Source organism: Aquila chrysaetos, chromosome 26 (assembly GCF_900496995.4).
Source record: "Aquila chrysaetos chrysaetos chromosome 26, bAquChr1.4, whole genome shotgun sequence".
Classification (NCBI taxonomy): domain Eukaryota; kingdom Metazoa; phylum Chordata; class Aves; order Accipitriformes; family Accipitridae; genus Aquila; species Aquila chrysaetos.
In genome coordinates this window covers 1,211,095-1,227,388 of record NC_044029.1, presented here as the reverse complement: position 1 = coordinate 1,227,388, position 16,294 = coordinate 1,211,095, and the positions used below count along the sequence as shown (strand labels likewise).

General features: G+C 45.9%; 2 protein-coding genes across 4 annotated transcripts; both read left to right on the top strand.

Annotated features, from left to right (window-relative positions):
• The first annotated feature begins 306 nt into the window (after positions 1-306).
• On the top strand, positions 307-7,451 carry LOC115336257 (osteocalcin-like). 2 transcript variants are annotated; one of them, XM_030002945.1, is made up of 4 exons: positions 307-592; positions 2,266-2,415; positions 4,359-4,428; positions 6,018-7,451. In XM_030002945.1, exons 1-4 carry the CDS (start codon positions 526-528, stop codon positions 6,145-6,147), a joined length of 417 nt encoding a protein of 138 aa, XP_029858805.1. In that variant the 5' UTR covers positions 307-525; the 3' UTR covers positions 6,148-7,451. The 2 variants fall into 2 exon arrangements, with proteins under 2 accessions (XP_029858805.1, XP_029858806.1); XM_030002946.2 differs by having other exon boundaries at positions 317-592; positions 2,380-2,415.
• A 1,970-nt stretch (positions 7,452-9,421) lies between these two features.
• ART4 (ADP-ribosyltransferase 4 (inactive) (Dombrock blood group)) lies at positions 9,422-15,401 on the top strand. Of its 2 annotated transcripts, none has more exons than XR_003921681.2 (3): positions 9,422-9,907; positions 11,824-12,777; positions 13,344-13,429. XR_003921681.2 is itself a non-coding variant. In XM_030002979.2 (3 exons), exons 1-3 carry the CDS (start codon positions 9,824-9,826, stop codon positions 13,436-13,438), a joined length of 906 nt encoding a protein of 301 aa, XP_029858839.1. In that variant the 5' UTR covers positions 9,424-9,823; the 3' UTR covers positions 13,439-15,401. The 2 variants fall into 2 exon arrangements, 1 of the variants encoding a protein (XP_029858839.1); XM_030002979.2 differs by having other exon boundaries at positions 9,424-9,907; positions 11,824-12,550; positions 13,344-15,401.
• Positions 15,402-16,294: the final 893 nt, after the last annotated feature.

Below are 16,294 nucleotides of genomic sequence, written 5' to 3'. Positions count from 1 at the left end.
AAGCAAAAATCTACCGTGTGTTTGCCCTACGCAAATTGTTTTATAGGTTTCTTTACCTTCAGGGGAATGTGTTAGGTTGGGGGGAAGGGTCACCACTGGGTTCCGTCTCATTTGCTTTTCCTCACGAGAGAGCTCCACACATGAAAAGAGCTGCTCTGCTTCAGGGTGTGCTAGTCTCTCCCCTGGCTTTCTGGCATGAAGCTGAATGACTTTCATGTTCATAATAAAACTGATTTTTTAATCCAGTTGTTTTTCTTCACCACTCCCATTCAAAACCTCATGTAAAATCTTCTGGAAATGCCACAAGTCCTGAGATGGATGTGAAAATGCCTGCCAGGACCCAACATCTCCTGGCCCAAAGGACGGGCTTTGTTTTGGAGCTCAGACACAGGAGCACAAGCCAGAGCCCCGATCTCTCCAGGCGATCACAGGATATAAACCACTGCCCGAAAGCAAGCTCTGGAGAACTTCAGTAACCTCCAGGAAAGCTCTGAGGTTAGGGAGACCAGGGCAGCCAAAGAAGACATGAGGAGTCTGCTGGCAGCGCTGATGGTGACTCTGGCCCTGGCAGCGCTCTGCTCCTGTGGGAAAGGTAAGGGGACGTCTTCGCGGGAGCGGTGCTCAGCCCTGCAGCTTGCCGCCAGCCTCCCTTCAGTCTGGGAGAGACGCACAGCTTCGGGAGGAGGAGGAACACCGCCGGTCATTGCACAGTGGGGATAAACTGCCTCATGTCTTGCTGGGCACTTGCTTCCTCTGGCCAACCCCCCCCCCCCGAGTTGCACCACTGAATTGCAGCAGAGAATTCAAATATTTTAATGTGTTTAAGTATTAAACCGGTTTAGCATTTAGGTGAACTGGCAAAGGTATGCTGGGTGCTCACTTTTGAGTAAGAGGGTTGAGCTGCAGGCAGGTTTGTGTCGGCCACAGGGAGAGGGATTTTGTGCCTGCCAGCCCTGGAGTGCTGTAGGATCAGAGAGACAGGCACCCAGTCAAGCCTTCACCTGCAGGGAAATGTGGGATGTGGAGAACTTCTGGAGGAAAAAAAGCCTTCTATTGGTGGTTAAAAAAAAGGGAGTTGTCCCACTGAAATAAGAGCACGTCACATTTGAAGGTGGTTTAGCGATGGTGACTTCGTGATGAAGAGATCATGTAGTGGCAGCTCTATCATTGATGAAGAGAGAGGGAAGGGGGGGAAGATCAGAAAAACAAGTGTTTTCCCTTTAAAGCAGGAAAAGAGAAGCTGAGCAGGAGAGAGCTCTGTCTTTTCCTGTATTATCTCATCCAGAGCTAAATTTTGTTCAGTCCTTGGCATCAGGTATGTCATTATTCAATACTGTCAAATATGTTTTGTTTAATCAGTGTTTTCCTTCTGTCAGTCTTTTTCTTACTTTTTCACTCTTGAGTATATATCTGCTTTTTTTTGAGTCATTATTATGTTTCAGAATGCTTAATGGCCTTGGAGTAACTTCTAATTTTCCTTTTTTTTTTTTTTTTTTTTTTAATCCAAGAAATGTATACATTGCTTAAAAATAGAACTACACACAACCCTTTTCACACAAAGTTTTGTTTAAGCACGGTTGCTATTTTTTTGGTCTCTGGAGTCCTCTTTCCGCCCATAAATACACTTATGCCAAATACCTGGCGACTTGGGTGGAACTGACACTGTTGAAAAAAAGTATGGTGAAAGAGTGGAAGAAAAAAAATGTGAAATAGGGCAGTGTGGGAGAGCCAAGATTAGGAGACCTTCCATTTCTCTTAGAGGATGCTTTCCTTGGGTGTGTGCAGGGAGCATTAAGGATTAAGAAATACACACAGAAATACAGTGTGTAAATTCCTCTTGGGAGGGCTGGTGAGCCAGGTACCTCAACCCTGAGCCAGAAAGCTGAGAGGACAGAGTAGTTCCTAATTTTTGGCCCTATTTCTCTTCCCTATCAATGGGTTGTGATTTCTCCCCAGAGCTAAGGAAACCTCACTTTCCAAAGATAGAAGAGATGCTCAGGTATCTTCAGGTTCTCCCCAAATTTGGGATTTTGCTCAAATGGTCCCATAGCTCTAGCTGTCCCTGCTGTTAGCAAGGGTGGGGAGGGAGAAGGAGGAAGGTCTTCCTCCAGCTTCCACGGTGGTTATATGTTTATTGTCTTATCTAATCTGTCTCAGAAGAAGTTGAAATGAAACAAGTCCAGGCATAATAGGCGAATTCTGCTGTGGCAGTGAAGTCTATCTCTAAATGGTAGGTGTTAATAAAACCCTTTTTGGGAGGAACAGACTTTCTGGGAAAGTGTGGGGAGCTGGACGCAGGCAGTAGGCAGAGGGATTCAGTTACAGAGTGGAGCAGAGGAGGAGGACTCACAACCCAGCTCCTTTCTGTCTGTCTTCCAGATCCCAAAGACCCCTCAGGATCTCCCAGCGCTGCCAGTGAGTATATCGCAGTGACTGACGCTCAGCTCCATTCTTCCGCATCTGCCTCCTTTCTCCCCTTTGCCACGTTCGAGGGGTGAACAAGAACCATGCTGCTCCCTTTTTGCTCCCTCGGTGCTGCAGGAGCACCTGCGGCAAACAGAGGGGCTGCTTTTCACAGCCACGGGGTCGGAGGCACCGCGGAGGTCAGCCTCCCTGCACCCGCAGCCTCGCATCGCTCCGGGCGCGCTACTGCCATAGCCTGCACCTCCACAACCCTCCAGCAGCCTCCAGGCAAGACATGAGCCCTGCAGGTTATTGGCAGCTGGATGCCTCTGCCCTCTGTGAAACAGGGTGATTTGTGTGGAGCACCACGGCCGGTCTCCTTGCTCCTCTGAGCTGGTCTCAGAGAGCTATCCAAAGTGACTGCTGCGTGCCCAGACTGTTCAGAGAGCAGAATGTGCCCCAGGGCCTCCAGGCACGGGTCTTTTTTATCTGCTGAGCAGTGATTCTTGTGTGCAGGATCACAGAGCAGAAAGGTTTGGTGCCGCACGGCAACAGGACGTGACATCCCTGCCAAATCCCACAACCTGGAGGGCCTGAAAGCAAGCGCCTGCCTTGGCTGCTCCTGAGGGCTGCAGTCCCTCCTGTCAGGTCGCCTGGGACACGGGGATTTGTACACACTTTGGGATGTCCACAGCTTTTGCAGGAAGCTGATCCTGGCAGAAATCTGTACGGAAAATCCCTTTCGTTCTCCCCTGTCTCTCCTTCTCACACCTTAAAGGATAACATTGCTGCTGAGGAGCATGAAAGCTGGTATTTCTCCAGTGAGCCAATACAAACACAGATTGGGAAAGAGAAAAAAAAAAAGAGTGTTCAGGGAAAGGTGCTGATTTCTGACAGCTCATGAACTGGCAGTTTCTGTGTAGTCGGTATTTTGATCCGGACTAAACCCCAGCTTGCTAGAGAGGGGGCACCTCTCACCTGCCAAACAGAAACACAGTCAGACACCCCACGATGACGAGGGAAGGGCACAAACCCCACCGTCTCCCCACAGACAGCAGTCTTAGAAACTTCTTTGTGTATTGGTGCGCAGCTGCCCGTGTTGCTGGTGTGCCGGCATCTGTGCACACCTCGGCTGGTGCGGGTCCGTCCCACGGAGCGAGCCTGTGCCGAACCCGGGACGGGGACAGGGAGCGAAGTGGCTCTGCCTGCTGTTTGTGGGGTGCTCCGCAGCACCCCAGTGTTTGCACAACCACAAATCCAAGGGAGCAATTAAGCAACTGCGCTGACACGGTGTGTTAGTGGAGAGCAGGGGCCGATGCTGTCATGGCAGAAAAACCTCTCATGTTCTCCAAGTCCTGAACACCAGGACCTTTGCACCTCCTGGGTGTATTTCTCCCTGGGAGATGTTTACTGGCATTATTTTATACCCTTCACCTTTCATGGAACTCTGCACATGTGAGCATCAGTGTTTTCATGTACCGCCTGTTGCTTATGGTTCATTAGAGGCAATTTTAAGGCCTGGTGGCTGGTATCCCACATCACTCTCCAACTAAGTCAAAATATAGAAAGGAAGCCAAGAGTCTGAAGTTAAGCAGGCTGGGGAGAGAGGGTGCCATTCCCTTCATTTTCTCCTTATTCATATTTTATGCTGTCATGACTTTGCCTTCTGCACATTTGCTGTGGACTCAGATCATGCTGTGTGATAAGGGAATGGAGCTTATGACTGAAGAGCCCTTGCTCTACGTGGATGTGCAGGTTGGAGTGAGGAGGGAGCCCAGCTGCTGGGCTTTGAGTGGACAGTGGGGTGGGGAGAGATGAATGGGCAATTAGGATGGTTCGTGGCAGCCATCTGCTAGTAGAGAGAGTAGACTGTCCATTTCCAGAGGTTAGACTGGTCTCTGTTTTTCACAGGCCATGGCCCTGTAGCTCTAACCTGCTGTGTCCTCTCTTGGTAGGCATCAAGATTACAAAAGAAGTTGCCAATGCCTTTGTGAAGAGGCAGAAGAGATCCAGCCTGTATGAATGGTAACAACTCACGAGTCAGGCTGAGAGCTGGACTCTGGACCTGTTCTGGAGAGGGGGTGGGAAGGCAAGAGGGCATGACAAGGCATTAATTTGTTGTACATCTATGTTATTACCTTCACCTGTTGAAGCAAAAAGGCTGTAGGAGACACTTAATGATAGACAAATAGTTCTTTTTTCATAAATATCCTTTCGAGAGCTCATAGCTGGACTCTGATATTCCTCCCAGGCAGGAAGACAGTATTAGCTGTCTGGGCTAGCCATGGGGACACCAGGAATCAAGTTAGAAGCCGCTCTAACCTGTAGGGTCATCAGAGCCAGTTTCCAGGATAATGAGCATCACAGAGCCTTGGTCATTGCCTCTGGCTCCCTAAAAAGGAAGCAGAGCTCTGTTGCAGGGATGAGGGTTGGTCAGAATGGCTGTTCTTTCTGAAGCTGTAGATCCTACATCCATTTGTGCAGAAGTCCTAGGCACAAAGATTTGGAGAAATCCTAGCTATAAACATTTGGAGAAATTTGAGGTCATCCAAGAATGTTCTTCATATATTTCCTGGAACAGGTTGTTAAGCCAATGTCTCATGTAGGTCTGTGCAAAAAAGAATTTTTGTTCAATCCACCTTTGGACTGGAAGGGTAATATTGTTTTTTAGATAATAGAAGATTGGGATGCCCCATCTCTGGAAGAGAGGATCAGAATATTGTAGCAGAGGAACTGGGTAATGTTGAAACCTGCAGTGATTAAAACCAAGATGAAAGTCAGTAGTAGCAACTGTACTGGCTGTACTGACTACCCCCTTACAGGTGAGGCATCATAAAAGTAGCTTCTGCTATAAGCATTAATCAGGAAGGACTGAGGTAGGCAGACAGCTCAGGGTATTATTTGATTGTGAGGTAAGGTTAGTCTGGAAATATGGATGCAACAAATGGAATTCAAGGGTGCTGCAGGGTATATACCGTACAAAAATAAAATAACAATTAATGAGATACCAGTGGGACTTCTCCTGTAGCATTGTATACAATCATCAGGGAAGATTAACCAAACCTGGGACAGGAGCTGAGAAGGGCATCCAGAGCGTATAGCTGGGACTAAAAGATTTGGGCTTGCTTAGCCTTGCAAAAGAAAAGCTGAGTGGGGACAGTATTGTGGTCAACAACAGAAGTGAAGATGATTAGAGAAAACTCCTTAAGCTAAAGCAAAGTAGTGGCTGGCAGGAGAGTGAACAGAAACTGGGAGCAAATAAAGGTAACCAGGTAATAAATAAATAAATAATAAATAACAACAACAATGAAGATTATTAGGTAGTTGGGGAATGAGACTGGGGACAAAAACCCCCAGCACTAACTGCTTCTGTGGTCTCTTTCGATGATAAAACCTCAAGAGCAATTGTTTTAAGGTGGGTTCAGTTCCAACTTTTCCCAGCATTAATCAAGCAGTCTATTCCCACGTAAGTAGATGTTTAACTTACCATGAGAAGTCCCCTGTTGGGGCACCCTGGGGAATCACTCTTCTCATGTTAGTGTCACGGGTGTGAAACCTCTCCAGCCGCACCAACTGAATCTGCAGAATGGCATCTCTCTCTTTGTCTACTCCAGGTACTCTGAGCATTACAGAAATCCAATGGAGCAGATGCACGAGCGTTGTGAAAACTACCCGCCCTGTGACTATCTCTCTGACCAAATAGGATTTTCCATGGCCTACAACCATTTCTTCAGGAGATACTGAACATGGGATGGTCACTTGGTTCATTATGCTTGGGACCACTCTGAACCCCCCAAGAGAAAGAAGGTTGTGGGTGGGAAGGAGGGAAGAAAAACATCTAGACTGGGCCCTCCTTCCGTTGTCTCCCTAGCCAGCAGGAACACCAAAGCAATAATTATCCCACTTATTGAGATTGCGTTATCTTTCTTCCTTTCATCAAAAATGTTTCTCTTCAGTCATCTTTTGTGGTATTTTGAGTTTCACTAGAAATGGTTGAGAAGAATCTGTCTTACCTCCTTCCATTTGAATCCCCATGATGCAGTAGGTGAAAAGACTGTGATTCCTCTCAAGAAAATCAACGTATGCCTTAGAAACATAACAGGACCTTTTGTCCTCTTGTACAAAATGCAGCAGTATAATAGAAGGAGAATATCACAACATGTGTAAATATGATGGATCTGATCCCGGGATGCTCACTGGGAAGAAGGCAGAACGGCTGCCTCCTGGTACAGTGACTGGGAAAGTTCAGTATTTTCAGGCAGTATAATTACCCTAAATATGAGCCAGCATAGGATCATTTTGTAAAGATGGAATTGTGGAAATACTACTACATAGCCAGAAATCAAGTTCTGGTACACTCTGCTGATTATTCTGTCACAAAATTTGCCTGTATAGCAACAACAGATAAATCCCCAAAGGTGTGTTTAAGGAGTCCTTTTAGATGAGCTCTTCCATTTGTATGCTGCACTCAGTGAGTTTCTGTAAAAAGTAACTTGGAAATCTCTTGTTGTTTTTGTTACAATTGGTTTCTGGTGAAACTGAATATACCCAAGCAGAACAAAAAAATAATCTGTTCCTCTCTGATGCTTTAGCACTGGTACTTGAAAGTAAAAGTGTCTAAACAGCTCCAAAAAAAGCAAAGAAAAAAAGCAAGAAACTTCATGAAATAAACAAAACCAAAATCAGCTCAAAGATGGATTGAAGTTGGATTAGCATTTGGTTTATTCAAGGCAACTTGTATCTCTTTCATGCTTATATGTATATATAAAAAAGTGTGTGTATTTATATACATATCCTCTTCCCTCTGCACTACTTCATTCTGTCCTCTGCTATGAATATTATACCTTAGCAACCTTCTGCAGCGCCTCCCTTGATGTGCTCTGTCAGCTTTTCTTCCCTGAGAGGTAGATGGCAGATCCCATCTCCAAGGACAGGGACTGCCGACCTTCAGGAGACTGAGAAAGACCGAATGAATCTCTCTGGTTGCATGTAAGCTGGTGCAGCCATCCCCAGCTGCTGAGTGCAATAAATACTGCTTATGTAAAGCAGGTTGGTGTGCTGCTTCTCTCTGTTCCTCTGTACAACCTTTATCTGCGGTTAGGGATGCCTAGAAGATAAAGCCTTCTTTTATGAACCTTGAAGAGCAGGATCCAGGTGCGTGAGGCTTCCATCTCCTCTCCTGTGCCCCAGTGTGAATCCGTAGTGACTACACTGAAATTCAGGTCACGGTCCCAGTACACGGTGACAGTGAGGGAGAGGAGGGCAAGGCTCTGCCCGATTCACCATCTACTGAGTTCAGCAGTTCTCTGAAGGACCTTGCCCTAAAGTAAGGACACGGGTTAAGCCCAGAGATGCCAGTGTAAGTGTGAGCATCTCTTGTTTGGCAAGCTGCTATGACTTTCACTGGCTATGCTGACCTTGGCCAAGGAGAAGACAGTTAATAAGTACGTCTGCTTGTCTAGGTCAAATACCTGGGACCGGTTCTCCTATTGGCATAAACTGATGGGGCTTCACTGCTCCCAGCAAAATTCTCTCTGAATGCCATCTAATAAAAATGAACAAAGGGCTCATTGAAAGCAGTGAAAATTTTGCTGGAAAAAATACTAGAGAGATTAGTGAAATCCTAATATCTGCCATACTAACAAGTCAGGGGGTTTGTTGTTGTTGCACAGAATTGTTGGCACAAAAAGAAAATGAAGCTTCTTGTCTATATTTGCATCTTTCTGTTAGTTTTATGTTTTTCTCTCCCTTTCAGTAAATATTTTTTTCAGGGAGGTTGCACACGAAGACGTCAATCATGTCATCTGCTCTGTGCCACCAGATCTCTATATGGGCTGAAGTCAGTACGACCTTTGGGGATCTGAGCGCACAAAACACGTTACAAATTGAATGCGGGAATGGAGGGACTCGATTTTCGCCTGGTTAATGCAGACTCAAGTACCACTAAAAATCCTCTGCTGCCATCTTATGGCCATTGCATTTATTGTAGTTAATAATACACTACGTTGCTTTTCAAGCATTTGAAAATGCAAATGCAAGCGAGTGGGCTTTCTTCCTCATTCACTTCATCCTACAACGTACACTAAGAGGCCAGAAGGGAAAAATAGGGACATAATCTGCAACTGGATTATATGCAGCTGAATTGACATTTTAGTGGGGCTGGTCATTCTGATTGTCAAATTCCCACTGGAGCCTGTCACAGTTCAGCTCCTTTTTATCTCTACACAAACAGGAGAGGAGATGCCTTTGAATAAAGTCACAAGCCCTTCTGTGGACTCACTTTTAGAGGCTGAAGAACCACTTTCTGAAATACAGCCCAAGATGATAGAGCAATTCCAAGAAGTAGATAGGCTGCATTTATTACTTTGCATCAGCCTTCATGCCATCATCTCGTATCACCAGTGGCTGCACATATTGTCAGCAGCATTAGCTGGTGCAGTGTAATAGATGACTTTGAAGGCAACCCTGTATGAGACCTTTATGTCATCTCTCAGTCTGTTTCAGCAATACTTGGCAAATGCTCTCTGTCCACAGAATCCAAGCAGCTGCACAAACTTCTCTTTTCTCAGGGAATCGCACTGTGTCTGCAGGTGCCCCCACTCACCCAGCCTACCACTGGCAGGCAATGGAAAATGGATTTCACTTCTCTGTAGTCAGAACAAGGCCCTGACACCTCGTCTTGGCTCTTTTTCCATGCAGAAGAGTTATCAGAGGCCATGGGGCTTTGCAGGTGAGTAACTCACTGCCGTTATTTGGAAGGGTGACTGGAAAGCAGCTACTAGAGAGGGGTTAGTCTCAGTATAGAATCTGTATTTACACACTCATTCTGGGTATACCCAATGTAAACAGTTCAACAACAGTGCCACTCCGCAGTGGTGGAAGGGTAGGATTGGCAGCAGATTATTAGAAACCAGAGGGAGGTAAGGAGGAGGACAGTTACGTTATCTCTGCTTCCAGATGGGATCCCAACCTACCCTGCATTTCTGTGTTGGCTTTATCAGAGCTCTGCACTTCTTTAAAAGGGCTTTTTAAGCTCTTGACCAGGGAGTGCTCTCCACCTCATCCTGACACATCGGTCCTCAGGAGAGAACTGCCTTAGACTTCTCCAAGCCAGGGTTTTCTTCCCTTTGCAAGAAGAACACCAGATACCTTGGAATTAAGAGAATGATCAAGGTGAAGAACATCTAACCAGTGGGAGTTGGTGCAATCAGACCCTTCCTTACGGATTGTGGGCACACTTCTACCAGTAAACTGTCTGTTTGGTTTGATTAACAACCTCTGAATTGCTGTAAGAATCTGGTGAATGATCTTTGGTTGAAGAATTGTCACCAAAACCTGGGTGCAAATTACAAACAGCAGAATTTTCCACTTCAAGAAAAAAGGGAAAGAAACAGTTGTAGATGACCTCTACTTGAGCTCAATGTTCTTTACAGTGTCTTGGGTGGACTCTAGGATGCCAGTGCTGCTGGCCAGCCTTCTGTTGCTGATCTCCATGCAAAGGCTGGTAAGAGGGGTAAACGTTGTTCTTTATGTGAAATTGCTCATCCTACTGAGAAAAACTTTTTTTTTTTTTTTTGCATTTGAAACATATTCTTTAAGGAGCTCTGGGTTCAGCTTAAACTCTTCTGCTTTCAGTTGCTCTGTTCAATTTCTTACCTGTCCTAATTCCTTTTAACTACTTGGTTGGAAATTTCCTCTTGTTTGGAGCCAGGTAGTTTCCCAGGGTGTGTTTGTGAGTACGTCTCATGGAACTGTTCCTCTCCTTTTCCAGCCAGTCTCAGTCAAGGCTCTGACAAAAGCACTGTGTTGTTGTATAGGACAGTGACAATATTGCTCTATTATTTGTGGCTGCCTTTTAGCTTTGTCTCAAAGAAATTATGGTATCAAGGAGAAATAAACTGCATCTCTGTATAGTTTATGGGCCAGTATAACTTGAGAGGTTAATAAAGGTATCAATCTGGTTATGCGTCTAGGTCGAATATTTGAGATGAATATTTGAGATTGAGATCTACATGTAGAATTCAACTATCAACTGACTATAGTACTTGACTAGTCTACTAGGAGATCAAAAAGCAAAAAGAACAATGTCATAACTCAGAGCATTTCTTAGGTCTTATTACACAAGGTTTTTATTAATTAGAAATGCTAGAAACAGATAATTAGTGTGTGTCATGGTTTAACTCCAGCCAGCAACTAAGCCCCACACAGCCGCTCACTCGCTCCCCCCCTGGTGGGATGGGGGTGAGAATTGGAAAGGTAAAAGTGAGAAAACTTGTGGGTTGCAATAAAGACAGTTTAATAGGTAAAGCAAAAGCCACGCGCACAAGCAAAGCAAACCAAGGAATTCATTCCCCACTTTCTATGGGCAGGCAGGTGTTCAGCCATCCCCAGGAAAGCAGGGCTCCATCACGTCAAACGGTGACTTGGGAAGGCAAATGCTGTAACTCTGAACGTCCCCCCTTCCTCCTCCTTCCCCCAGGGCTATATGCTGAGCATGACGTCCTATGGTCTGGAATATCCCTTGGGTCAGTTGGGGTCAGCTGTCCCGGCTGTCTCCCCTAACGACTCCTTGTGCCCCCCCCCAGCCTGCTCGCTGCTGGGGTGGGGTGAGAAGCAGAAAAGGCCTTGGCTCTGTGTAAGCACTGCTCAGCAGTAACAAAAACATCCCTGAGTTACCAACACTGTTTCCAGTACAAATCCAAAACACAGCCCCATACCAGCTACTATGAAGAAAATTAACTTTATCCCAGCCAAAACCAGCATAGTGTGCCATTTCATAGATAGGGTATATTAGATGTTATTTTCCTGTTATAGCACCCATTTGTGTAAAACCCTACTCATGTGTTTAATGTTTATTTACATGACAAGCCCAGCTGGCCTCAGTAAGACAAACTGGGTGAATGAAAGTTTTGGCACAGTGCTACTATATTGTAGTACTGAACATCATTCTCTGGAGCCGAAACACGTCCAAGAGTTATGACGAGACAGGAGGAAGAAATTCACCCCTGAGATGTGTTCAGGCTGCACTGCCTCGAGCACATTGTTTTGCTTATTCTTTCTTTCTTCAAAACCACTTACTAATCATGAGCACAATATTGAAATAAATGGACCATGGGTCTGTCCTGCAGTCTTTATACCCCCATCCTCTGAAGAGCAAACTCTCCTGAAGATTTTAATGCTACTAATCCACATAAAAGAAGAACTCAGGTATCCTAGCTGGCATATGCCTGAGGTGGGGCTTGGACAGTAACCTGAGGTTGCTCAGGAAGGGCTTGTCAAAGATGCCTATCTGCTGTGCTTGCTCTGCCAGTAATGACAAAGAAGCAAGAAGCGGGTAGGGGAAAACCTGGTTTGCATCCATAGAGGTACACAAAAAGTTCACACTTCTGATGTTAATCTTCCTTTGCTTTTATGTTGCAGGCTGTGTCCCACCTCATGATGGATATGGCTCTGCATTCCTTTGATGACCAGTACCTGGGATGCAGAGAGCAGGTGATGGAAGAACTGGAGCGAGGAGACTATTTCCAAAAGGAAATAGCTGCTAACAAGGACTATTTGAGTCTCTGGAAGAAGGCTCAGGAAGCTTTGTTAAAAAGCCCTGTAGGTCTCCTGAGGGAGATGCATGAGAGCCATGCCATAGTCCTCATGGCTTACACCATGAACTCTTCCCTGCACTCTCAGCTGAACTGGGCCACATCTACGGCAGGAAGCTCTCCAGAGCACTACAGACACAACTTCAGTTTCAAATATTTTCACTTTTACCTGACGACTGCTATCCAGATAATGAAGCAATGGCAGAGCAGCAAGGAAAGCATGGGGAAACGTAAGTGCTACCGGGTGCACAGGGGTGTGAAAGACTTACATATTGAGGCCATGGTAGGTAGCAGGGTGCGATTTGGCCGTTTCACTTCCACCTCCCGCCTCTGGAATGAAGCCCGGAAGTTTGGGAATGAAACTTTGTTCACGGTGACAACTTGCCTGGGAGCAGCTGTGCAAGGCTTTTCTCACTACACGTCTGAGAAGGAAGTCCTCATTCCCCCTTACGAGATATTCCTCGTCAAAAGCTTCTTTCGGACACAGCACGGTAACCGGCTGCATCTGCATTCCATGGGGAACTACAGCAAGTACCAGTGCCAGCTCGTGGCAGGTATTGTATACAGCCTTTCATGCGGGGGGTGCAGAACAGTCCGGTCCCAAGGACCCCCAGCAGCCCTCACCAGCTGCACCTACATGGGGCAACACTCAAGGCCAAATCTGTAGCTTCCCCGCCGTGTTTGCCTGCAAGAGGCACATGAACCAGTTTTCATCCATTTGTCATGAAACCTGGGAGCACCCCACAGCTGACTAAAGGCAAATCCCCCTGATACATAGCAGGTCTCAGGGTTCTTTGCAGCTTCCATTTATCCCATCTGCCATTGCAAGGATGTCATAGGACACAGGCAAGTGGGTCCCCAGCATTCCTACTGCAAGGGCAGATGAGATCTGAAGGCAGCTTGAATTCAGATGTTTATTCTGGTGGCTTGCAAGGCTGCCACACTTCAAGCCTCAGGACAAAACTATTGCGGCTTTAGTTGTGTTCTCTCTCCTGTGGCAGAAGGGATGAAAGGTATCCTTTGGCAAAGCACACCCTGTAGTGTCCTGGCTGCATAGATAACTGTTGTACTGAAGACCTCACTGAGCCTGTTCCACAGCTCTGTACTTCTGTGAGTCCACCACCAATACAGGACTGTTGCTTTTGTCTCTCTGAGCAATAGTGTGTCAATGCAACCTTTAAGCACAAAATAATCATTCAGGAATGAGAGTTTGTGCCTGGACCTGAGCCAAAGTAGTAGGTAGATTTGAGGAAATGGCTCTTCTGGGCAAAGGCTGTGTTAGCAAGTGCAGGAAGTTTTAGGCAGCCAAAAGGGGTCTAAATGACTGCTCTCTTGACTTTCTTTCAGCTTCGAGAAGCAAGAACAGTGGTTCCACTGCCCTCGCCTCTGCTGTTCTTCCTAGCGTAGTTGGAGTTTTCCTGTGCTTGGCCCACAACGACTGATTCTCTGGCTGCATCTAGATATATACACTGGAACAGCGGGCAAGAAGAATTTGCAGGAAATGAGTCTCTGGAGTTCCTGTTGTTACAGAAGTTTCAATCCTGCCTTTGCTTTCAGCTGCAGCTCTCCAGCTGAGATTGGAACATTCAGCATCATTTATCAAAACAGGTGTTCCCTGGACCCATTCAGGTAGGAGGGCATTATCCATGGCCTTTCTGAAGAGTAGAGCAGTGACACCCTTCACTGTAGGCAGCTTTTCCCTTAGGCATTCAGGTAAGACACACATGGACTTTGGACTCTTTACAGATCTCTTAGTAGCTTTATTTTTAGTGAGAAAGAGTCTGTCTGTGGGATGCAAAAGGCACCATGGTGGTAAAGTTGAGCGGGTAAGTGTGCAGCCTTGCATATCTCCTTTGAGTGCAGGGTCCCAGGGGACAGTAAAGTCAGAGGCTGCTGCACGGCGGTCTTTCCCCGCTGCGTGACCTCCTGCACCAAAGCCATAGCTCTCATCTCAAGCTGACTGTCAGCATCTCGCACACGGGGGACGGAAGCATGAAGCTGCCTTGAGACATGAACTTAGCAGCAGAGGATCACAAGACTTGTCAGGCCTGTCTTCAGCTTTCATGCTTGACTTCAGCATTTTTTCTGAAAAAGTCAGGCAGATCCTGTGTTCATAACAGTACTCTAGTGGCTGATGAATACATGCTGGTCATTTTACACCAAAACGAAGGAGAGCCTGTGAGCCCACTGCTGTCTTCTTGGGTGTTGGATGTGACTGAAATTCAGTTACCTGCCTTTCTACTTTGCTGGTCCGCAATGTCTAATGCTGGAGGTTGAATGAACATCACAAATTGGAACTGGAACTTCTGGTTTAGCTATAGACTCCTTTCACTTTATGCGTTCATTTAGCAGTTCTGGAGCCTTAGACACTCAAGCCAGAACAGCTATGAAGTTCTCCCATCTCCAAAAAGTAAGTGTGGAAATTATAAGAAACATTTTCTGCCTGCAATTCCCCTTTCCAACATGCCTTGCTTGCTTCTTCACCCCCCGTCCCTCACCCCCACTGACACTAGCCCTGGGCTGAGGCTACAGTCAGAGCGGTTATCTCACTGGTCCAAGGAGACTAGTCATGGTGATTTAACTTTGCAGTGGAGTCACCAAATAATTGAACTGAAACTCACTGACACATTTCACAAATGACCCCAGCTTTCAGCCACTGCTGATCTTGGCAGGAAGCTGGAGTTCTGTACTCACCAGCCCCTGTGCAAAACAGTAAGCTACAAGCAAGCTATCCGAACAAGATCTGAACATGAGGGCTGCACAAGTTGCCCATCAGCTGGTTAGCCAAAAGTAAGGACAGCCAAAATCACCTGTGTGAACTGCTGGACTCTCGGAGCAACTCCATATAAGCTTGGTGCTGGCATTCCTTTGGAAATCCTGTGGCAAGGAATGCAGAATTTAGGCACCGGAGGAATATTAACATTAGAAAGGTAGGCATTTCAGGAATTTGGATGTCTTCAGGTTTTAGCAGATTAAATGGAGGATTTTGAGGCTCAGCGTCTTGTGTGTCAGATTTAGGCATCTGTAATGCAGAGGCCATCCTCTCATCATCTAAAACCTAGTAACATGTTCTGTGAAACTGAACTACTGCCCCTGAAATCCTGAGACATGCTTGCCCAGGCAGCTAAACCAGATTTAATACAGAGCTATTTTACTATTAGCTTGTTTTCTATTTATATTTCATGTTACTTTCTTGTTGCTCTTGGCTTACTAGTGATTTCAAATAATAAGTTGTCAGAACTTGATTTTGCCCCCTAAATGCTCAAAGATACTAAGCCCAGATTTCAAAAAAGATGAAAAGACTAGAAGCAGCTGCTGCAGATGCTCTTGTACGTGTGTTCAAAGATGCTTAAACTCTTTCCTATGTAAGAATTACAGGAATCAAGATGGATTTCTGACACATCAGCACATTTATGTCTCTCGCTGCTTATCTGTTATCACTGGAATGCAGGCTTCAACCATTTTAACAAAGGTTTGGAATGCTTCACAAGGTGGCTTCAGCACCCTGAAAGCCTCCTCTAAGTAGTCAGCTGCTATTTTCAGGCTTTTCTTTATGGGTCTGTGTCCTCCAAGGATAGCCTGTAGGAAAACAAGAAGTGAAGAGGAGGAGGGTAGGGAGCGAAGCCTGAGATGTTGTGATGTTCCACTCGAGGAGGGGCTGCTTTCAGTGGTACTTGGTGTCTCGTTTTGTTGCAGCATCTTCACAATATCAGCATAGTCCATGAGAAGTTCTGATACTTGGAGGGATAAGGCAGGTGAACTCAATAACTGATGAACAGCAGACTCTACTGTGTCAGGGAAATTGTCATGTTTCAACATCACTGCAACGAGTACACCCATGATACTTTCTACAACCCCCTTATAATTCTCATGAAGTTCCTTTACTGCAGTGATCTTGTCCTGCAGGGAGGTGATGGGACCAGCAATCTTAGCATGCAAACTGTGGCTGATGCTTTCCTGTATGTCTTTGTCTTTTGCTTCCACGGTGGCTTGCATCTCCTTCAAAGCACTGACCAGGAGCTGCAGATTCTCTTTAATGCTGAAGTTTTCTTTTACTGACATTATGGGGAAGTTGGTGCCAAGATGAACATTGAGGTGTCGGAACATTTTGTTGGTTGAAGAGACATAGATGTACACTAAGTCATGCAGATTCTGGCAGGCCCTGACCAGCCTTTCTTTATCACTCTTAAAACCAAGGCGAGCTAACATTTCTGGAGTGGGGTCTGACTCTGAAACAGAGGAAAACCAGAAGACACAGGGGAATAAAACTGGATATATTTTCAGCTAGAATGTTACGT